This window comes from Pelodiscus sinensis, chromosome 28 (genome assembly GCF_052426305.1).
Source record: "Pelodiscus sinensis isolate ZL-2025 chromosome 28, ASM5242630v1, whole genome shotgun sequence".
NCBI classification, from domain to species: domain Eukaryota; kingdom Metazoa; phylum Chordata; order Testudines; family Trionychidae; genus Pelodiscus; species Pelodiscus sinensis.
Genome location: NC_143079.1, coordinates 2787846 through 2810281, shown reverse-complemented (window position 1 = coordinate 2810281; position 22436 = coordinate 2787846). Strand labels below are relative to the sequence as shown.

General features: G+C 65.6%; 1 protein-coding gene across 3 annotated transcripts in view; it reads left to right on the top strand.

The window, feature by feature from the left end:
• ADGRA2 (adhesion G protein-coupled receptor A2) overlaps positions 1 to 22436 on the top strand; it is a 67972-nt gene that overhangs the window by 37900 nt on the left and 7636 nt on the right. For 2 of the 3 annotated variants that reach the window (XM_075910872.2, XM_075910870.2), the window contains exons 3-16: positions 13797 to 13868; positions 14111 to 14182; positions 15085 to 15156; positions 15533 to 15696; positions 15906 to 16119; positions 16728 to 16892; positions 18618 to 18816; positions 18959 to 19108; positions 19446 to 19607; positions 20000 to 20200; positions 20521 to 20722; positions 21314 to 21522; positions 21654 to 21781; positions 22234 to 22357. In XM_075910872.2, the coding sequence (XP_075766987.2) occupies positions 13797 to 13868; positions 14111 to 14182; positions 15085 to 15156; positions 15533 to 15696; positions 15906 to 16119; positions 16728 to 16892; positions 18618 to 18816; positions 18959 to 19108; positions 19446 to 19607; positions 20000 to 20200; positions 20521 to 20722; positions 21314 to 21522; positions 21654 to 21781; positions 22234 to 22357 (2134 nt within the window). The remainder of the gene's footprint in view (positions 1 to 13796; positions 13869 to 14110; positions 14183 to 15084; positions 15157 to 15532; positions 15697 to 15905; positions 16120 to 16727; positions 16893 to 18617; positions 18817 to 18958; positions 19109 to 19445; positions 19608 to 19999; positions 20201 to 20520; positions 20723 to 21313; positions 21523 to 21653; positions 21782 to 22233; positions 22358 to 22436) is intronic. The other variant, XM_075910871.2, reaches the window with a different exon arrangement.

The following is a 22436-nucleotide window of genomic DNA, read 5'->3' as shown; positions in this document are numbered from 1 at the left end:
GCGGCCCCGTTGGTGCATCCCCCCTAGGTGTGGAGGGGCTGGCGGTGAACAACCTTCTGTGGTCCTGGCTGCCGCGTGGGAGCTGGAAGGCAGGTTATGGGGGGCCCCTGGGGCCTGCCAGAGCGGATGGGCCAAGGGGAAGCGGGGGAGGCTGAGAGCAGGGGCTGGACCCGGGTGAGGTTGAAAAGGGAGGCGGGGTGGGAACCCCCCGTTCGCCCCCGGCGACATGCTGCTAGCTGCGCTCGCCTCTGCCGGGTATCGGCGGGGGGGGGGACCCTTGGGACGGGAGGATACCTACGCCCAGCCGCAGCAGTGAGGCGCGAAGCTGCGGGCGGGGGGCCCTGCCTGGCTGGGAAAGGAACAGGCCCCCGAGGAGGGAACCGTGCCCTGCGCTTGCCTGGCGCTCCACGCCGGGGCCTCCTCAGAGACAGGCACCGATCCCAGGCCAGGCCTGCGTCTGGCCCCCCCGTCGGCAGGCTCCCCCTGGCCCCCGCCTGAGCGCTCTGCCACGGAGCCCGTCCAAGGCAGATGGAAACACGCGGGCGGCGTCTGGAGAATGTCCCTGCGCAGCCCGCGGCAACAGCGAGCTCCCCCGCTCAATCCGCCGGGACAGAGGATTTTCCTCGTTAACCCCCGGACGGCCGAGGGGCGGGAGAGAACAGCCTTGGGGCGACCCAGCGGCCCCGTCTGCCCGCTGTGGCGCCAGGGCAGGTGTTCCATCTTTTGGGCGGTTGGACCCCCTCAGAAAAGCCCGTAGGAGGGCCATGGGGGGCGGGAGAAGGGGGGAGTTGGTGATTTCTAGGGCTCTTCTCCGCACACAGAGTTGTGCCGGTTTTCACCTACACCATGTTTTTAACGCTGGTTTCGTTAAACCGGTGCCGCAGACTGTCTGCGGACGTGCTCCAGCCCCGGGGGCAGCCTGCGACGGGACCGTGGTGCCACGCGTGTGGCTGCCCAACGCAGGTGTAAGCTAAGCGGGCGTGAGCCTCTCTGCAGCGGCTGGGGGGGAGCGCCCCAGGGAGGTTCGCGTCGGTCTAACTCGCGCCGCTTCATCAAACCGGCTCAAGCGTGCGGGACGCAGAGGCAGCGGCGTGGGGTGGCCACCGGCTGGCCAGGAGCAGCGCGCACCAGCTCCGGGGGAACCAGCTCTGCAGGCGCGTCACCACGGACTTTTCACGTTTGCACAATTACACGGTGACACAATTCCCCGCATGTTAACACCCCGTCTTTCCTGCGTGGCCAGCTGTTCTGAAGGAGGCCGTCGGCCCGTTCCTGGCCTCCCCTTGCTCTCCCGAACGGCTGTCGGAGCCTGCTTGGTTCCTGCTATTAGCAGGATGAAATATTGTGTTCTAACCCCCCTTCACCCCGCCCCGTGCCCGTCCACATCCTCCGCGCGCCTGGCCGGGCAGGAAGCGGGGCCGTGTGGGCTCAAGTCCGGGCTCTGTCCCACTGTCACTTGTTTATGTTCGCGGGTTGGCGTCCCAGGGCTCTGCGCACTCGGCCGGGCGCGGTGGGAGAGTTTATCTTCTCTCTGACTGTTTATAGTCGGGCTCGGGAAGGCTTTGGGCTGCAGCCAAGGGCCTGTTCCCAAGCAGCGTGCGCTGGCTGCTGCTTCTCCCAGACAGGCCTTGGCCGGCGTCCACCCACCCTGCTCACCCCCAGCCTCAGCCGCTTTCCATTGACTTGACCAACACTGGACCATCCCCCGCACGTTCCTTGTCACATGAGGGGGGTGGAGACCCCCCCGGACGTTCCTTGTCGCCTGGGGGGCGTGGAGACCCCCCCGGACGTTCCTTGTTGCCTGGGGGGCGTGGAGACCCCCCCAGATGTTCCTTGTCGCCTGGGGGGCGTGGAGACCCCCCCGGACGTTCCTTGTCACAGGAGGGGGGTGGAGACCCCCCCGGACGTTCCTTGCCACAGGAGGGGGGTGGAGACCCCCCCGGACGTTCCTTGTCACATGAGGGGGGTGGAGACCCCCCCGGACGTTCCTTGTCACAGGAGGGGGGTGGAGACCCCCCCGGACGTTCCTTGTTGCCTGGGGGGCGTGGAGACCCCCCCCGGACGTTCCTTGTCGCCTGGGGGGCGTGGAGACCCCCCCAGACGTTCCTTGCCACAGGAGGGGGGTGGAGACCCCCCCGGACGTTCCTTGCCACAGGAGGGGGGTGGAGACCCCCCCGGACGTTCCTTGTCACAGGAGGGGGGTGGAGACCCCCCCGGACGTTCCTTGTCACATGAGGGGGGTGGAGACCCCCCCGGACGTTCCTTGTCACCTGGGGGGCGAGCAGGGTGTTCCAGGGCTGCTGGCTCTCAGGCCCTTGCAGCAGCCGGCGGTGGGCGCCCCCACGGGCAGGGCGTGGCGCCGGCGGCGCGTGGCGGTGCCGGCAGGGAAGGGGCGAGCGGTCAGGCTATTGGCCCACTCGGCTCCCGGCCTGTTGTGCTGCCCAGGGTGTGTCTGAGCCCTCTGCCCCCCCGGCCGCCTGTCGGACTGGAAGCTCTGTGGGGCAGAGGCTCTTTGCTCGGAGTTGGAACAGCCTGGGCCCCTGCATGAAGCGATGATCCCACCAGGGCGGGAGGGGCAGCCCCCAGTCAGGCCTGAGCCAGGGCTGGCGTCCCAAGCCATGCTGCTAGCTCCATGCTTGTGCCCTGTCCCCTTTCCGAGCAGGCATGGCCCTGCCGGGGCTGAGAGAGGCGTTCCCGGCAGGCCTCCGCAAGCCCTGGGGCTGTGGCTGGATCCAGAGAGCGCAGATTTCGGGCTGCGTTTCGGAACGCGGCTGCAGAGGGGGAGATGGAGCCAGGGCCAGCCCCACCCTGGAGGAGAACGAGGCCGTCGCCTGGGCCCCCAAGTTAGACAGACGCGGGGTTTACCTGCCACACGAAAGGACCGATATTGCACGTGCCAAGCAGGGCCCCGGCGCCACGCCGGAAGCCGAGTTCTTGGTTCCACGTTGTGGAGCACGGCTGGCTGTGCAAATACGGCTCGCACGCCGCGCACGGTGGAACTTCCAAAGAGCGCTGGCTGGGGGGCGGGGCGGGGCTGGCCGTTCAGTCGTTCGCAGTAGCCCGGGTGTCTGGCCGCGCCGCGAAGGCCAGTCAGGGACCCGCCACAGCCGTTCTGCCGGGGGACGCCCCGTGATCCCGGACACGCTGGGCCCAGGAAGGTTTTGCTTTGTGCTGGACTCGAACCAGTTGTAAGAGGTTTCAACAAGGTTGGAAAAGGAGAACCCCACATGCTTGTAAGAGTAAGAACGTGTATTTATTGTCGACTCTTCCCATAAAGCCCTGAGTTTCAAACTCCTGACTGCTAATGTGAACAAACACCACTCACCATGTACTGTACATTCCTTTCCCAGCTAGCTGCCGCCACGTTCGACAGTCATAGGCCTCCTGGCCTTCGGCATAAGCTGTAAATAGTTTTAAGTGAACATTGAAATGATTAAGTTAAAATCTGCCCAATTTATATTGCTAGGAGAGATGTGTTGGAGTGGTCGCCCTCTCCACAGAACACGGAATAGTTTTGAAACTTTTTCTCCGACCACTTAGAGAGCAATTTACAAAAGCAGGAGAAGCGACGTTCTAAACGTTTGCTCAACTCGACGGCCAAGCGCAAAGGGGGACCCCTCAAAACCAGTCTTCACTCGGGGTCAAGGAATAACGATTTTCACCGCTTCCCCAAAATCAGTTCCTTTGGGAGGAGGACGGGAGCTGCTTGAAAGGCAGCTGTCTAGACCAGGGTGTGTCAACCTTTTTTTATAAAGCACTCCTTTTTAAAAATTAAAATAATTACAAAATTGTAAGTCCCCCAGTCCCTACAGTTTTAGGACAGACACAATTTTTTTCTACCGTTGCAACACATTTGTTTAAACAACTTAATCGCAGCCGGGCAGGCGATGACGTTTTTGGGTGTGAAAAGTACAAAAATAATAAAAAGCTGTGAAACTGAAAACAAAAATTCAGTTTTCACCAAATTTCAGTTGTGTGGACGTACCCCCCCAGGCCCCCGACTTCTCTCGAGTACCCCCGAGGGTTGAGAAACTCTGGTCTACAGCGCTGCCCAGAAACAGCTGCTGTCCAGGGTCATTGTGTTGGGATTCATGAAAAGGAGGAGAAGCCACACGCCTGGTTTCATTGTCCGTTGTTCAAGGGCCAGGTAAAGGTGAAGTTGCTTCCTAGACGTCTCATTTGTCTCTATACTGATTGCAGGGACGGGCGCCAAAGTCAGGACTCACCTGGGGCAGCAAAAAGCCGGGGCTGGCCTGGCTGGAGCTGGTCTAACGGCTGCTCGGTGACAGTGAATCTGAGCTCCCGGGGCCTGCGCTCAGAAACCTGCCTGGCCTGCAGCCAGGTGTGCGGGAGCTTTCCTTCAGCACCACCTGTGCGCCTGGCGTCAGGTGCGCTGGGGCCTTGGCCGTCCGGGCCTCTGCTCGGTGGCTTGGGAGCCGCCGTGTGTGAAGCAGCTTCTGAGAAGCAGCCCCGCTCTGTTCCCGGACAAGGAACCAGGCGCCCGTGGCTTAGGGCCACCCTGCCAGCCATGCGATGTCCCCCGTGGCTGCTGCGCTCCGTGGCAGTCCTGGCTGGCGTGGGGCCGAGGGCTCATCTCTCCCAGGCCGCGGCTGGGAATCCAGGCAGCGTGTGGCATGAGAGGGGCGGGGGCTTGAGCAAAGAGGAGCAGGTGGAGACTAAGGATGTAAATTCCCGTTGAATCGGTTCAGCGTTACGTGGAACCGGTGACCCGGTCCAAGAGGGGACCGGTGGGGGGAGCGCTCTGGCCCAGCTGGGTTGGAGCGGCCCCCCGCCCTGCCGTGGAGAGAGGCTGCTGCGGAGCAGCCCCTGCCTGCCGAGCGAAACGGGCTTGACACGGCAGGGCAGGGGCCGTGCTGCGCTGGGGCCAGATTCTTACTGGCACAAGCCAAGGCCCGAGGGGCCCGTCTCTGTGTCAGGTGGTTTCTCGGGTCCGTCGGGTCCCTGTGGCTGGTGCGTTGGGAAGGTCGTCGGCTTAGAGGTGGTGCCCTTTGGCCCCAGCCTGTCCCCCCCTCCACAGCCCTGGCCTGCTTCTCTTTGGGCCCTGCCTCCCTCTCACTTCCAGGCCCAGCCGGCTCCCCCTCGGGCCTCTGCATCCTTCCTTCCGAGCTCCGGCCTGCCCCCCCCAGCCCCCACTTCCTTTGGTTTGTTTAAACCTGCTGCCTATTGATTTCATGTGGTGACCCCTCGTTCCTGTGTGACGGGAACAAGTCACTCACTTTCCCTTATTCGCTTTCTCCCCACCGGGCTCTCACTTTCCTAGCGTGAGAGAGAGAAAGAGAGAGAGAGAGAGAGAGCTACATCTCCATGGCCATCAAACCCTTGGCATCTTGACTGAGGTCAAGTTTTTCTTCACTCAGTGCACAGTTAACTTGTGGAACTCCTTGCCAGAGGATGTTGTGAAGACCAGGACTTTAACAGGGTTCAAAAAAAGAGCTAGATAAGTTCCCAGAGGTTAAGTCCATCAATACTCATTAGCCAGACTGGGCAGGAATCGTGTTTTTGGCCTCTGTTTGTCAGAAACTGGGAATGGGTGACAAGGGAGGGGTCACGTGATGATTCCCTGTTCGGTTCACTCCCTCCGGGCCACGTGGCATTGGCCACTGTCGCACACAGGACACTGGGCGAAATGGACCTTTGGTCTGACCCAGGGCAGCCGTTCTTCTCTTCTGCGTGGTCACCCAGTACCAGCGGTGATGGTCCCCTCCAATGGCGACGGGGCGTAGGCTGCTGACGCGTGTCCTTTCCATGCCAAGTCACCCCTGGAAGCGATTTCCAGAGAAGTCGACTTGAAGCGAGGAAGCTGGGCTGGCTCTCCAGGGATGGGGATGGGATACCCAGGCTGACTTCACAGCCTTTCGCCCGGCAGCCTGGCAGACGTGGCCGGACCCCCGGGGAAAACGCATCCCTCGGTGTGTTAGTCGGCTCCCGGGGCCGCCACCGAGGCTGCAGTTTGCTGCGGCCGACGGAGAGCTGCATGCTTAGCAGCGGCCACTCAAGAGTTAACCAGAATCCCAGCCCCCCCGCAGCTGAAGCTGTTCCTCTTGACTCCAGCTTCCTCTGGGAAAGCCACGGTGGGGCGTGCTGTTTGTGTTGGCCAGGCGCAGGGGGTGCAGCGCCGAGGTCAGCACGGGATGCGTCATGAAATAGTTTCATAATCTGAGTTCTGACCTGGGATTCGTGGGCCTCTTCAGCCCCGAGGAAGTGAGGTCCCTGGGCAGGAAGGGGCTGCAGCCGGCCGGGGGACAGGCCTGGTTTGACGTCTGCACGGCCAGCGGTCGAATGGCTGCGCCCGCTCACTGCAGCGAGGCAGCCACCTCTGGGCCGGGGCACCATGTCGGTAGCCTGGGAGTGTCCCACTGAAACCACAAAGGGAGCTTAGGGCTGCCGGCTGCTCTTACCTCCTTGGAAGCTGGCCCGGGCAGGAGGCTAGTGTCCCAGCTCTGGCTACATAAATAAATACAAATGCCGGGGGATCCTGGGTTACCCAGCAGCCCAGAGCTCAGGGGTATGTTTGCTGGTGAGATCAGGGGCTTTCACCTGTTACAGGACTGCTCCGTGCTGTGCACTAGAACAGTGTCTCTCAACCTTTTTTTTATAAAGTGCCCCTTTAAAAACAGTGATATGGCCCCCCGGTACCTACAGTTTTCAGACACACACTCCCCCCCCCCCCCCCCATCATTGCCACACATTTTTTTAAACAATTTAATCGTAGCCGGGCGGGTGATTACATTTTGGGGTGTAAAAAGTACAAAAATAATAAAGCGCCGTGAAACTTAACGCAAAAACTCAGTTTTCTCCGAATTTCAGTTGTTGACGTTACCTGCTCAGACGTCTCTTGACTACCCCTGAGGGGGCTCGTACCACTGGTTGAGAAGCACTGGCCTAGAAGACTTACCCGGCATCGCTCAGCTTCTTCACTCCGTGATTTTTTTAACTAAAAGAAAACTGAGCCTGTTTGATGGACATGATTGTACGTTAAACCCTGGGAGTTTTGTGACGTCAATGTTAGTCATTTTTTAAAAATGGGAATTCCGTCAAGTGTGGTTTTTTCTTCATCCCTCTAAACTCTTAGTCGTTTGTTGTCCGGTAACGTTGGCACCTCGCTTTCAGAGAGGAAGCATCGATCGAGTTGTGTCGAAGCAGAGCAGCACGCCGCGTGTCTCTGCTTTCCCTCTTTTCGGGGGGTTTATTGACCCTCAGTCCTATTCCAGGTTCATTCTCTTTGTCCGGCTCGTCTTGGTTCAGTCCCTTTCGACATTGGCACAGTTCTGTCGATGCTGAGGGCTGCACTTGACTGAGTGATTGTCTCCAAATCCAGTGCAGTCCCCTTTCCAGGCACGTCCCGTTTTCCTGGTGTGCCGTAGTGGGGGTACCTGGCTGGTTTCTATGGGTCTGTGGTAACCCCACTGGCTGCCGCCGGTACCACAGCCCAGAAGAACAGGGATGGGGCATTATGCAAAGAGGGTCTCAACCTGTCTGACCAGTCACCCCCCATGGAGAGGAATAAAGGAAGGTGGATGCTGCCCTGGCTGGGGGCAGGGCTGGAAGAGGGTTAGTTAGTTTCTGTCTGGGAGCATGGAGGAAGCAGCCTCAGCAACAGGCTGGGGGGTTTAGAAGCCGGACCCCCACCATATCAAGGGGGGCTGAGGCATCCTAGGCCTGCCCTGTAACCTGGTGACAGCTGTGCTGTGCTGTATTCTGGAGAGGCAATAAACTCCCTCTGTTCTACCGGCTGGTGGAGTCTGTTCATGCCATTCCGGGGGTGCAGGAGGCGGGGGACCCCAATGCGTCGTCACACTGGTGTCAGAAGTGGGATGCACTGCACCCCATGGTTGGAGCTTCCAGCGGCGAGCGACAAGGCGCTGTAGAAGCAAGAGCCCTGGAGCCAGGCGTGCTGGAGACAGAGCGAAGCGGTTCCTAGGAATCGTGGGGCGCTGCAGCACTAGACTGGTGAGTCTGCACCGAGGGGACCAGCGGGCCGATGGCCTACGCCCGACTCTTGAAGGCAGAGCTGGTGAAGCTGTGCAGAGAGAGGGGCTTGCCTGTGCGGAAAGCAACCAAGGCCCAGCTGATTGCCCAGCTGGAAGAGAATGACCAGCTACAGGGCCAGGATCTTGTCCCCAGGGGAAGCAGCCAGACCCCCCCTGAGAGTGTGTCAGGCTCAGAGAGGGGGAGGAGTGCTGGAACCCACCGGAGAGATGAGACAGCTTCCCCCAGGAGGCCTGCAAGCTGTAGCCCATCTAGGGCAGGGACCAGCCCAGCAGAGCTGCGGCAGCTGGAGATCCAGCTGCGGATCAAGGAATTGGAAGTAGAGGACCGAGAGAGGGACCACCAGAACCGAGAGAAGGACCGCCAGAACCGAGAGAGACAGCGACAGCATGAGCTGGCCATGGCAGAGCGGAGAACCGGCAGGGCACCGGCTGTGCCAAGAGTGGATGGGCCCCAGGGTCCCGGGGCTGCCAGACGCTTGGAGAGGCTCGTGGTGGCCCAATTGAAGGACATGGGCGACATAGTTGGGTTCCTCAGCTCCTTTGAGAGGGCCTGTGGACTGCAACGGGTCCCCCCAGCTGACTGGCTGCAGGAGCTCGTCCCCGCACTGAACCAGGGGGCGGCCGGAGTGCTCAGTCAGCTGGAGGACCTACAGCCAGTGGGGTTACCACAGACCCATAGAAACCAGCCAGGTACCCCCACTATGTCACACCTGGCACAACCCAACCTTTCCCTTGCTTTCAGTTGTGCTCAGAGGAAGCTGCACATCCAATCCGGTGGTCCCAGTTCTTACCGTTTAGGACGAGTTCTTGGACAGACGGACAAACGCCCACGTTTATATGCTGCAGTTGGCTTCATCCAGGCAGCTCGTCACATGGGGCCTTGCTATTCCCTCGAGGGGCTGGTTCTGATTCACCTCAAGTCCTCACAGCCTTCGGGGGCCCCACGTTAACGGAGCCGTTGGGTCTCTGGCCCTAGCAAACGGAGGCCCCCCCATTAGCAAACAAATCCCCATCAAATTCGCCCTCTTGGATTGGGAAACCGAGTCGCCGCGTTCCAGGAGGGAGGGTTTTATGGCCTAAGCATGGAGCGAGTTTTCAGGCTGTTTAGAACAACCAGGCAATTGTCCTCGGGTCTGTACAGAGCCCACCCTAGGAGAGCGCGTGTGTGTGTGTGTCTGTGTGTCTCCAAGTGTGCATGTCTCCATGTGCGTGTCCGTGTGTGTCTGTCTCCATGTGCGTGTGTCCGTGTGTGACTCCGTGTGTGTGTGTGCACATGTGTATGCGCATGTGACTCCGTGTATGTGTCCCTTTGTGTCTCCGTGTGCGTGCGTGTCTCCGTGTGTGTGTGTCCCTTTGTGTCTCCGTGTGTGTGTCCCTTTGTGTCTCCGTGTGCGTGTCTCCGTGTGTGTGTGTGTGTCTCCATGTGCATGTGCGTGCATGTGACTCCGTATGTGTGCGTGCACATGTGTATGCATGTGTGTGTCCCTTTGTGTCTCCATGTGTGTGTGACTCCGTGTGTGTGTGCGCACATGTGTATGCGCATGTGACTCCGTGTGTGCGTGTCCCTTTGTGTCTCCGTGTGCGTGTGTGTCTCCATGTGTGTGTGCGTGCATGTGTGACTCCGTATGTGTGTGCGCACGCACATGTGTATGCATGTGTGTCCCTTTGTGTCTCCATGTGTGTGTGACTCCGTGTGTGTGTGTCCCTTTGTGTCTCCGTGTGCGTGTGACTCCGTGTGTGTGTCTCCATGTGCGTGTGCGTGCGTGTGTGAATCCGCGTGTGTGCGCACATATGTATTCGTGTGTGACTCCGTGTGTGTGTGTCCCTTTGTGTCCGTGTGCGTGTGACTACATGTGCATGTCCCTTTGTGTCTCCGTGTGGGTGCATGTGACTCCGTGTGTGTGCGTCCCTTTGTGTCTCCGTGTGTGTGTGCGCATGAGCAAGAGATCGGTCGTGTCCCTTGTCCCCTTGCACTGTTTTCTTCGCCCTAGTTAAGTGCTGACTGTCATGGGGGAGGCTGAGTGAGATTTTTTCCATCTCTCCCGGTGGGCCCAGCCTGGCTTCTCTCCTGGTGCTCGCCACGCCCGCCCCCCCCCCCCCCCCCGTCCACAGGGCTCTCGCTTTCTCTTGTAAAATGGGGTTCCCTTGCGGGGAGCCCTCCGGCACTAGCCCGCGTGTGGGGGGGGCTTTGCCCCCTGCTCTCTGCTCTGCCCGGAGCTCTGCCCTGGCGCGCTCTGCTCCGGACGAACGCTCCCACTTGCACTCGGGCAGTTTCCTGTCGTGTGCTTCAGGTCAGCGCGGCCGGCGCCGGGCACTTAGCACCGTCTCCCCCGGGCGCCTGGGGTCCGTCCTGACACGGCGGCCTGGGCGGTGGATCGCCAGGCCCTTCGCCCTCTCGCCTCTCAGCTGAGTGGCGCTTGCTCAGCAGGCGGGGTGTGGCCCTTCCTCCGTGTCTGAGGCCAGCTCTCCCCGGGGGACCCGCTTTGGGCCCCGCGCCGGCGATAGCAGGGCCTGGCTGCCTGCACATGGTGTCTCCTTAGGCCGAGTTTGTTTTGGAGATCAGTGCCTGTCGGATTTATGCTGCGACCATTCTGCTGCTGGGTCTGCTCCCCAGCCATGCCCCTCCCCCCTCTGCCTCAGTGTCCCTGTCTGTGACATGGGGGTAAATGAGACCACACGTTTTGAGGAGGCTGCCCTGGCGGGGGAGGGGGGAGGGAGAGGTTCATTCTCTGGCCCTTCCGGATATGCCCAGGAGCGAAGTGGATCTTGTTCTGAAGCTGGAAAAAGTTTGGATGGACTTGATCCCCCTCCTGCCCCGTTCCCTGCTTGAATGCAGCCACCTCTGGGGTGACACGTAGCAGCCTACAACACCACCAGCCCGCAGTTGGACAGGCAGTGAAGAGGTAGGGGACAGGAATGTTGTGTCCAGGTGTTAGCGCCCTGTAGCCCCTGGGGCAGACGCCCTGTCAGCTGGTGGAAAGTCCCAGCAGGAATATGGCAGCCGGCAGGGCCCCATACTGTGCCCGTGGGTGAGGGGGACACAGCCTGTACATGCAGAGAGCCTGGCCGCCAGCCCTCAGCAGCTGGGAACGTGGGGAAATACAAGTCCTTGCGAGCCGTCCGCTCCCCGCTCACTGTGGCTGGAAGAGGTGCGGTCCGGCCCCCCCGGGCTGGCCCATTGTAAGCCGTTCGTGTGCGGAGGAGGGAGGAGAGCGGCTGATAAAGTCTGGATTTGATTCCTTCCTCCCGAAGCGCTTCCCCGGCAGCCCTGGCCGGATGTGCTGGAAACGCCGCCCCATAAATTCAGCTCGACGAGCTTTTGTAAAGGATCCGGTTCCTGGTGGGGCTTGGGGTTGCCCCTGCCACGGCCCTTCCCTCCCGTGCGGCGCGTCCACGCGGCACAGGCGCTGCCCGGCGCCTCCACGGAGAGCGGCCTTCTCATGAGGCTAGGCAGCGGAGTGCGCGTGCAGGTGTCCATGTGGGGCTTGCGGGGCCAGGCCTGTGCTGTCTGCAAGGCCGTCAGTCTGTGTGCGTGTCTGCATGTGTGTGTCTGTGTGGGTGTGCGTGTGTGTGTCTGTGCGTGTGTGTGTGTGCGTCTGCGTGTGTGTCTGTGCGTGTGTGCGTCTGCGTGTGTGTCTGTGCGTGTGTGCATGTGTGTCTGCGTGTCTGTCTGTGTGCGTGTCTGCATGTGTGTGCCTGCGTGCGTGTCTGTGTGCGTGTGGGTGTGCATGTGTGTGTCTGTGCATGTGTGTGCATGTGTGTGTCTGTGTGGGTGTGCATGTGTGTCTGTGTACGTGTCTGTCTGTGTGCGTGTCTGTGTGCGTATGTGTCTGTGTGCGTGTGTCTGCATGTGTGTCTGTGTGTGCATGTGTATCTGCGTGTGTGTGTGTACGTGTCTGTGTGCGTATGGGTGTGAAGGCTGTGTGTGCGTGTCTGTGTGTGCGTCTGCGTGCGTGTCTTCATGTGTGTGTCTGTGTGCATGTGTCTGTGCGTGTTTGTGCATGTGTGTCTGCGTGCGTGTGTGTGTGTCTGTGTGCGTATGGGTGTGAGCGTGTCTGTCTGCATGTGTGTGTGGTTCCCTTCTAATTAATGAGGGAGACAATTCGTCAGGTACTTGAGTGGCCCTGGAAGGAGAAATGGACACGGGCTGCAATTGGGTGGTTCCATACCCGTGTCCGCTGGGGGTTGCCCCCTTCACTGCAGTGGGCGCAGCTTGGAATCTGGCTCGGCCGCGGGGCTCACGTAGATGCTCAAATCAAGCTCACGACCCCAGCGCGTTTCCTGCTGAGCGTGGCCGGGCGCTGCCAGCGCCAGCCTCCGAGACAGCCCCGCTGGGGGGCGGCAGCTCCAGAACCGCCTTGGCTCGTGCTGGTCGCCTCCGGGCCGCGCCTGCCTTCCCCTCGCCGGAGCCGCTGCCTTTGGCCGCCCTGGCAGGGGAGCCACACAACGCGTGTTGCTCACGGGGGCTTTTCCCGCTGCCCCCCCCCCCGAACGGGAAGCGGCTTTGCCCTGGCAAGCGGCTCCGCTCCCCGTCCCGCGGGCGAACTCGGCTCAGAGACGGGGAAACGCCAGAGACACGAGCTGCCCCGTGGGCAGCGCCAGGCCGCGAGCTGGGGAGGGCAGCAGACTTGCCCGGCGAGGCAGGAGCCTTTCGCTGAGCGGCTGGGGGGGGGGGGGGCAGGATTTCCATTTTCACGGGACCCGGGCAGCCTGCTCCGTCGGGGGGATAAAATGCCCCCGGCTCGCCCACGGGTTATGGGCTGGGTGGGGGAGGGGGCGGATCTGCCCTGCATTAGGCACAGCAGGGCCAAGCACGGTCTAGCCCAGGGGAGGGGAACCTGCCTCCCTCGTCTTGCCTGGATCCAGCCCGAGGCTCAGGGCCCCCAGAATGGGGGAGCCTGCTCCGGGGCTCCAGCACCCGGCTGCCCCACGGTGGGGCCAGAGCCCCCAAAATCTGCTAGGCTGGGCCCTCTGGCCCGGGAGGGGGAGGGGGAGGGGGAGGGTCTCTCTGCTTCTCAGTCGGGGGCCACGTCAGCGAGCGCTGGGGGGGGGGAGGTTTGTTTCTCACTTGTGTGCGGCCCCGACCCCAAAAAGGCTTCTCGCCTGATCTAGCCCATCCCTGGCGGGGCCTGTCCGACCTGCTCGTCCAATCTCCAGCGAGGGAGATTCCCCCCCCCCCCCCCAATTCATTCCAGCTTCACCCCCGACAGGCAGGAAGTTTCCCTCACGTCCAGCCCCAGCCTCCCTCCCTGCAGCGTAAGCCCCTCGCTGCTCGTCCTGTCCGCAGAGGCCGGGGGGAACGTCCCTCCCGACGCCCTTGAGGTGCCTGCAGGCTGCTGCCACGTCCCGCTCAGTTTGCTCCTTTCCAGCCGGACCAAGCCCGATTCCTTCAGCCCCCCCCCCCCCAGCGCGTCCCTCGCTGCTCGTCGCTGGCCCCGCTCCCGTTTCTCCTGTTCCCGGACACTAGACTCTAATTGCGGCCTCGTGAGCGCGGCGCAGGGGCTCAGCCGCTTCCAGTGGGCTCAGCCTCGCTGCTCAAGCGGGGGCCTAATTTCTCACTCGCATCGCTCTGGCTTCCGCGCCCGGCCACTGGCACTGCCCGTCCGGAGCCCGCTTGGGCGCACGCACGTTGCTGCCCTTGGTCCAGGGGTTACCGGGGATGGCGGGGCCGGGGCGCTGATCCGGCAGGAGCAGGGGGCGAGGCTGCGCAGGACCCTGCGCTCTGCTCCCTCCGGGATCCGGCCCCGGGCTCCCTTTGCATCGAGCGTCTCTCTCCGTCCCCAGGGATCTCAAGAGCAACTTGATCAGCACCATCCAGCCGGGCGCCTTCCTCGGCCTCTCCGAGCTGAAGCGACTGTAAGTGGCCCCGGGCCCCACGTTCGCGGCTCTGGGCGAGTCCAGCTGGCAGCGCCGGCGAGTGGGTGGGGGCCCCGCACAGAGCAAGCCCCGGCCGCGCCCCGCACCCCGGCTCCGGGAGCTGCCTGTCCTGCACTTAAGAGACGCGGCCTCGCCTGCCCCCCCCCCCCGCGGCCCCTGGCGCCCCACAGCCCGGCCCTGCCCCAGCTCTTACCCCCCCCCCCCCCTCTGCTTCTTTCCAGGGACCTCTCCAACAACCGCATCGGCTGCCTCAGCGCCAGCGTCTTCCAGGGACTCGCCAGCCTCACCCGGCTGTAAGCACCCGCAGGGGCCAGGCACCGGGGGGGGGGGGGGGCTGCTGGCCAGGGGCTCCCCACACTCCCCCCCATCACCCTCTTGGGCTAGAGAGATTCCCCCCCCTCAGCAAACCCCCCCCCCCCCATGGTCCTGGCCTCATGGGCTGCTCCCAGCCCCCCCCCCCCCCGTGCTGTCCGGTCCCAGCCCAGGGCCCCCCCCATGTGACAGCAGCTGTCGGCCGGGCCCGGGGCCGCGCGGCTCGGAGCTCATTAAAGGCCCGTCGGGTGGGCTCCTTGTCCCCACCAGCCCGGGTTGCTCATTACGCGCTGCCTGCGGCTCGTGGGCCTCCCTGATCAAAGGCAGCGCTAAGGCCCCGCGACACGGAGCCCGCTGGGCCCGGCCTCTTGTTTTCCTTTCCTCCGTGAGACGGGGCGAGGGGGGCGGAGAAACGGCTGGAGAGGCTCGGGGGGTGGATGAAAGCAGAAAGCAAACCGAGCCCCAGGGCTCCTGGCGTCTCCTTCCAGCTCTTGGGGCAGTGACGCCTGGTGGTTAGAGCTGGGGAAGTGACGCCTGGTGGTTAGAGCTGGGGAAGTGACGCCTGGTGGTTAGAGCTGGGGACAGGGCTGTAAGACTCCAGGCCTGGCATTTCCCAAAGGGACGAGTGATTTAGGGGACCCATTGTGAGCCCTGGAGAGGGCAGGTACTTTCAAGGGGCCGATTCCCCGCCCCCCCCCCCCCCCCCCCCCCCCCCCCCCCCCCCCCCCCCCCCCGCCGCAGTCTGTGAGTGGCAAAAGCTGCCACCTGCCCCCTGGAGCCAGGCTCTGGGCCGGGCCTGGAAAATCCCCTTTCCCGCCCCGCCGCTGCGAGCGCGTCGGACAAGCCTCCGTCTCCTCCAGCCCTGCCTTGTCCCCTCTCCCAGGAACATGTCCGGGAACATTTTCTCCAGCCTCCAGCCCGGCGTCTTCGACGAGCTGCCGTCTCTGAAAGTCGTGTGAGTGTTTCACCGAGGAAAGGGCGTGTCGCACGGCCCCCCTCCCCTCGCACGCCGCCTTCCCCTTGCACGCTGACCTCCCGGTGCTGGGGGAGTTGCCCAGTGGGGCAGTGGGGACCTGAGCTAGCTGAGGGCAGCTGCACCGCTGTGCAGCCGGGCTCACGCCCAGTGCTGGGGCCATCGTGCGCTCACATGTGTGTACGGCCCAGCACGGTACCAGCGGTGCACCTCGCCGCCCGTGCGGCCGTGTTCTGCCATAGCACCATCACCTTCCGGGCCCTGCACCCAGCCACCGAACCCCGGGACAGAGGGTTCCCTCTGCAACTCTCCGTCTCCGCGGGGCCTGACTCCAGCCCTTCGGCTTTGCCCCTTCCAGCGACTTCGCCACCGAGTACCTGACGTGCGACTGCAGCCTGCGCTGGGCGCTGGCCTGGTCCCACAACCGCTCGGCCCAGCTCTCCGACCGGACGCTGTGCATCTACCCCAGCCCCCTGCACGCCAAGCCGCTGAGGAGCCTGCGGGAGAGCCAGCTGCAGTGTGGTGAGGCCGGCCGGCCCGGGGCGCTCTCCAGGGCCGGGCAGGGTTGAGTGTCTGAGGGCCAGGCCCCGGAGAAGCCCTCAGGGCCCAGGCAGGCCCGGCCAGCCGTCTGGCGGTCCCGTGGCGCGGCCGGGTGGATCCGCCACCGGCCCTTGGTGCTAGCCCCGCGGGGACGAGACGGTTCACCCGGGTCTCTCTGGCCTTTCCCGCAGAGGGCGCGCCCGAGCTGCACACCCACCACCTCATCCCTTCGCTGCGCCAGGTGGTGTTCCAGGGCGACCGCCTGCCCTTCCAGTGCACGGCCACCTACCTGGACAGCAGCACCCGCATCCTGTGGTACCACAACCGGGTGCTAGTGCAGGAGGACGAGGGCACCGGCATCATCCTGGAGGAAAGCCTGGTGCACGACTGCACCTTCATCACCAGGTGTGCAGCAGGCTCCCCGGGGCTGGAGACATGCCCTGGCTCCGTGGGGCACTGGGGGGGTAGGGTGCCCAGGCACTGGGGGGGGCTGCCCAAGAACTAGCGCTCCATGGGGCACTGGGGGGGGGTGCCCAAGCACTGGGGGGGCTGCCCAAGAACTAGTGCTCCGTGGGGCAGCTGGTGACCCAAGCTGCTCTGGGCTGGGGCCAGAGGGCTCAGCTCAGCTCCATCCAGGCATTGCTCGAGCTCAGTTGCACCAAGCAAGATCTAATGGGAGCTGGATCCCTGGCTCGGCCCCCCCCAGTCGCAGGGCTTGGCCCCCCAGGGTCCCTGGAGAAACCCCAGCCGGGATTCCCAAGGCCACGGCCGCGTTTCCTCGCCAGCTGCCGCATCCTCCCCAGGTGGCAACTGAAATGCTCCCTGGGCCTCAGTTCCCCTGCCCCAAGGAAAGGGGCTGCGGAAAAGCCCTGGGGTAGCCGTGGGTACGGACGCAGCCGCGCCCCTGCCTGCGCTGGACGGGGCCCCGGGTGCCAGGCCTCGGGCGGGGGAGCAGGGGGGCCGCACCGGCTGCTCTCCGGGCTTCTCCGACGCGAGCGCTCTCTGGCCCCCAGCGAGCTCACCCTCTCCAACATCCACGTCTCGGCCAGCGGCGAGTGGGAATGCGCCGTCGCCACCGCCCAGGGCAACGTCAGCAAGAAGGTGGAGATCGTGGTGCTGGAGACGTCGGCCTCGTACTGCCCGGCCGAGAGGGTCACCAACAACCGCGGGGACTTCAGGTCAGACCCCCCTTCCCCGGCTGCCCCCCCATTGCCTGGCTCCCGGGGGCAGGATCTGGGGCCGCCACGGTCTCTGCTGGGCTCGGGGAGCAGGTGGGCGCCTCGCGTGCTGACGTGGGTCCCGGTTTGCTGGGCCGGCTTCACGGGTCCGTCGCTGGCTGCCCCCAAGCCCAGGGGCAGGTCCAACGCAGCGCAGCCTCCCGAGTCCCGAGAGGGGTGGAAAGCCACTCGGGGGGGGGGGGCTCAGCGGGCGCCCCCACTCCAGTTATTAGCATCTGTCTGCGGAGTCCCCCGGGGCCCTTCCCACCCGCTGCACCCCCTGGCCACTTGCTGCTGGCTCCCCCCGGCTCGGGCCGCAGGCGTGGGGGCTGCGGTGGGCTCAGCCCCCAGGTGACCCGGCGCCTGGCAGCGATTAGGCCGTGGATCGGGAGGCTCCTTTGAAAGGCTTCCCGGGGCCAGGAGGTGTCGGAATTTCGCTGGCAAGAGACGAAAGGCTTGGGGAGCCCACGGCAGCCTCGGCGGGGCCTTTCTGGGAGGGAAACGACGGGGGCAGCCAATGTGGCTTCAATTAGCAGCCCCCCTCCCCCGCAGGCACCCCGCCTCCTCCGCTCGGCCGGGCGTGGAACGCGGGAGCTGGGAATCGCGGGAACCCCCCTCGCCGGCCGGGAGCTGGGCAGCACAGGGCACCCGGCCCAGCCCGGCTTGGGGCAGTGAATCGCTGCCAGCGGCTTGGGGTTGGGCAGCACTAGGCATGGCAGGCTGGAGGGGCTGGGAGCGGTACGGGGGGACAGGGCAGCCGGGGTAGAGGCTGAGTCAGGGGGGCTGCGGCTGGCTTGGGGCCGGCGAGTGAGGGGTCACGGTGGGTGGGGGGGCGGGACGGCAAGGGGAGGACGTGGGGCTGGCAGAGGGCTGGTAGGAGCCGCGCCGAGGGCAGCCGAGGAGCGGGGAGGACTTAGGGGCCCCGTGAGAGCTGCCAGCGCCGTGCTGCTGAGGGCCGGGGGTGAAGGGCTCCAGCCAGGACCAGCGCTACCCGGGGAATTTGTCCGGGCTGATCCCGAACAGCCCCTGCCCCGCGGGCGCCCCCGGAGCAGCGGCTCAGCCCTTTGACTCAGCCGCGGGAAAGCGGGAAGAATTGTGGGCCTGGCCGTCTGCTGAGCGGGGCCCTCGGCGTGGCTCCCCGTGGCGGGGGACAGGGAGGGGCTCTGAAACCAGATGCTGCCGCAGCTGGAGCAAGCCACGATTTCCAGGGAGGGAAGTAAATTTCCCCATAAAACTCTCAGCTGCTCTCTGCATTGGCTCCACTTTTTCCCTTGGGCAGGCCGGCCGCAGCTGGGAAGGTTCCCCTGGTGGCCTGGATTGCCCCCGGCCAGGCTCACGCATCCACCCCCGCTATGCACGGCTCCCCCATTCTGTGCAGACAGGCTCCCTTGCTCTGGGCCCCCCCAGCCTGGGGGCAGTTACCCCAGCAGCACCCCGAGGAAATGGGGCTGTAACATACCAGACGGGCGGGGAGGGGTCAGTGGCCGGACCAGGCCCTGGGGCAGGGACCCGCCCGCTCCGTGGCGAAGCGTTTCCAGGCGGGGCTGAAGGGGGGTGAGCTGGGGGGGGGTCCTCCTGGCCTAGGGGTGAGACCCGGCGGCTCCGGGCTGCTCGGGAGCGGTGGGCCGATGTCCTGCCCCCCCCCCGGCGGCCCGCTCTCACTGCGCCTCTCCCCCTTTCGCGCAGGTGGCCGCGCACCTTGGCCGGCCTCACGGCCTACCAGTCGTGCCTGCAGTACCCCTTCGCCGCGGGGGCCAGCGGGCGCCCGGCCGCGGAGCAGCAGGCGGGGCGGCGCTGCGACCGCCGGGGGCGCTGGGAGGAGGGCGACTACTCGCGCTGCCTCTACACCAACGACATCACCCGCGTGCTCTACACCTTCGTGCTGGTGAGCGGGGGCGGGACCCGGGTCCCTTTTCCCCGGCCTGGCAGCTGCCGGTCCGGGGCTCGGTCAGGGACCCTTCCGTCCCCGCCCCACGGCCGGATGGGGGGGATCGGCCCAGCTAGTGACGCCCCCGTTGCCCCGGCAGATGCCCATCAACGCCTCCAACGCCCTGACACTGGCGCACCAGCTGCGTGTCTACACGGCCGAGGCCGCCAACTTCTCCGACATGATGGACGTCATCTACGTGGCCCAGATGATAGAGAAGTTCATCGGCTACGTGGACCAGATCAAGCAGGTACGGCCCAGCTCCCTGCCGTCTCGGCCCCGGCCCCTCGCTCGGCACGTCACCGCCCCTGTCCCGGCCCGGCCATGAGCTCTCAGCCCAGGGCTGAGCAGCCTGGGAGCAGAGCCCGGCCTTGCCACAGGAACTCCCGGCCCCCAGCCTCGGCCAGCCCAGGCGAATGCCCCTCTCCGAGGCTGGAGTCCGGCCCGGCGGGGCCTCGTGCCCCCCCCGAGACAGGCAGGCCTTGGCCCCGGGGGGAGGCTGCAGCACCTGGCTGAAGGGGCCAGAGGGACCCTTCCCCGTCTCGGGGCCAGAGCCCACAGCGACCAGCCCCGTGTCCCCCCCCCAGCTCCCGGACGTGCTGGTGGAGATGGCCAGTAACATGATGCTGGTGGACGACCACACCCTGTGGATGGCGCAGGTCGAGGACAAGGCCTGCACCCGCCTCGTGCGCGCCCTGGAGAAGATGGCGGGCGCCGTGCTCAGCAGCAACTCGCAGCACGTGGCTGTGGTAGGGGTGGAACAGTGGGAGAGGATGGCAGGCTCCGGCAGGAGGGGGGGCTCCGGCGGGAGGGGGGTGCTTGGTGCTGTGAGGGGGTGGCAGGCTCCGGCGGGAGGGGGGTGCTCGGTGCTGTGAGGGGGTGGCAGCCTACGGCGGGGGGGGGGGGGCTCCGACGGGAGGGGGGTGCTCGGTGCTGTGAGGGGGTGGCAGGCTCCGGCGGGAGGGGGGTGCTCGGTGCTGTGAGGGGGTGGCAGGCTCTGGGGGTGTGGGCCCAGCGCTGTGAGGGGGTGGCAGGTTTGGGGGGGTGCCTGGCACGGGGAGGGGGTGGCCGACTCCAGGGGTGGGGGTGTGCCCGGCGCTGTGCTGTCCTGCTCACTCCCCGGGCACTCTGCTCCCGCCAGAACGCCAGGAACGTCGCCTTCGAGGCCTACCTCATCAAGCCGGAGAGCTACACAGGCCTGAGCTGCACGGCCTTCCAGCAGCGCGACGCCGGGCGCCCGCCCCTGCCCGAGCCAGAGCCCGAGGCCCTGGCCGACCAGCCGCTCAGGTTCAGGTGCACCACGGGCCGGCCCAACATCTCCCTGGCCAGCTTCCACCTCAAGGTACTGGGGCGGCGCAGGGGCAGGTGGGGGCGGCGCGGGGGCAGGTGGGGGCGGCGAGGGGGCAGGTGGGGGCGGCGAGGGGCAGGTGGGGCGGCGAGGGGGCAGGTGGGGGCGGCGCAGGGGCAGGTGGGGCGGCGAGGGGGCAGGTGGGGCGGCGCAGGGGCAGGTGGGGCGGCGAGGGGGCAGGTGGGGGCGGCGCAGGGGCAGGTGGGGCGGCGAGGGGGCAGGTGGGGCGGCGCAGGGGCAGGTGGGGCGGCGCGGGGGCAGGTGGGGCGGCGAGCGCCCGGGGCCGGCTCACCCGTGGCTCCCTGTCCCCTCAGAACAGCATCGCTCTGGCCTCCATCCAGCTGCCCCCCAGCCTGTTCGCCAGCGCGGCCCCGCTCGCCCCGCCCCCCGCCTGCAAGGTCCAGTTCCTGGTCTTCCGCAACGGCAAGCTCTTCCGCAGCACCGGCAACTCCTCCCGCCTGGCCGACGAGGGCAAGCGCCGCAGCGTGGCCACCCCCGTCATCTTCGCCGGAACGCGTAAGGGCCGCAGCCCGGGGGGGGGGGGGCAGCACTCCGGCCTCGGCACAGCCAGACCCCGGGGGGGGGGGGGGGGGCAGCACTCCGGCCTCGGCACAGCCAGACCCCCGGGGGGGGGGGCAGCACTCCGGCCTCGGCACAGCCAGACCCCCGGGGGGGGGGGCAGCACTCTGGCCTCGGCGCAGCCAGGACCCGGGGGGGGGGGGCAGCACTCCGGCCTCGGCGCAGCCAGCAGCATGGTGGGGAGGGAGCAGCATCATGGGGCTACGAGCAGCAGCTGCTGCCCCCCTGGGCCCAGTGGCTCTCAGCAGCTCAGACTGGCTCATCCCATGGGGGTGGGGGGGAGGCGTCTGACCCAGCTGTGGAGCCATAGGGCCCCTCACTAACCAGACCTTCCTCCTGAGCAGCTCGCCTGGGCCCTGCCCATGGGGGTCTGCTGGGGCCGCCCCTGGGCATGGGTTGCTGCTGCCTGGAGGCCAAGATGCTGGTGCTCAGCTGGGCAGCGGGGGTGGGGGCATGAGAGGCGGGCAGGCAGTCCCCCCCCCCGCCCGGGGGGGTGAGACCCTGGCGCTCAGCCGCTCTCCTCCCCAGACGGCTGCGGCGTCAGTAACCTCTCGGAGCCCGTCGCCGTCTCGCTGCGCCACACCCGGGAGGGGACCGACCCGGTGGCTGCCCACTGGGACTTCGAGGTGCTGGGAGGCTACGGGGGGTGGAGCGCCGAGGGCTGCCAGCTGGCCCACCGTGAGCCCAACGTCAGCACCCTGCTTGCCCGGCGCCTCCACAACTTCGCCGTGCTCATGGTAAGGGGGCTGCTGGCCGGGGGGGGACCACGGCTCCCTCCGCCGCCCCCTCCCCCCGCAGCGCTGGCCTTGGCTGGCTGCTCTCTGCAGGCAGCCGGCGGGGCCGTGACGCTCCCTGTGGCTGTCGCTAGGAATTCAGCCATTTCCCCAGCGAGGCGCCGGGCCCGGCGGAGGCGCTGCACCCCGTTCTGTACACCTGCACCGCCCTCCTGCTGCTCTGCCTCTTCACCACCATCATCACCTACATCAGCAACCACGGGTGAGCTGGCGCCGCGGGGAGGAGGGGCGTGCGGGCCGCGCTCCCCCCCAGAGGTGGCTGCACTCTGGCGCCTGGGGGCCGAAAGGCAGAGCCACGGAACAGTGGCCGAGGGTTTACTACTAAATATCCTAACGAAGCCTCAGCCACGACTTTCCGCGAGTCATTCGGCTTGGCCGCCGGGTTCCCGCTGCAGCCAGGCGCGTAGAGCAAGGCCCATGAGATTGCGAGAGCTGCTCTTATGGGGCTGGGCAGCGCTGTCCGCAGGGAGCCCCCACCCCGGGAACTAGAACGCCCCTCGCTCCGGTCAGTGCCTGGCTGCGGACCCGCCCCAACCCGGCCGCAGTAACCGCCCGGGGCCAGCTCTGCCTGGAGGGACTCAGAACACGCAGCGGGGCAGGGCACCGTAACCCTTCCCAGCCTGCCACGACAGCCCGGCCCCCCCTCTCTTTCAGCACCATTCACGTCTCCCGCAAGTGCTGGCACACGCTGCTGAACCTCTGCTTCCACATCGCCATGACGTCGGCCGTGTTCGCGGGAGGCGTCACGCTGACCAACTACACCATGGTCTGCCAAGCAGTAAGTAGGGCGAGGCCCAGGCCCCGCAGCGCTGCAGCAAAGCGCCACGTTCTCCGGTGAGCAGGCCAGACTGCGACCC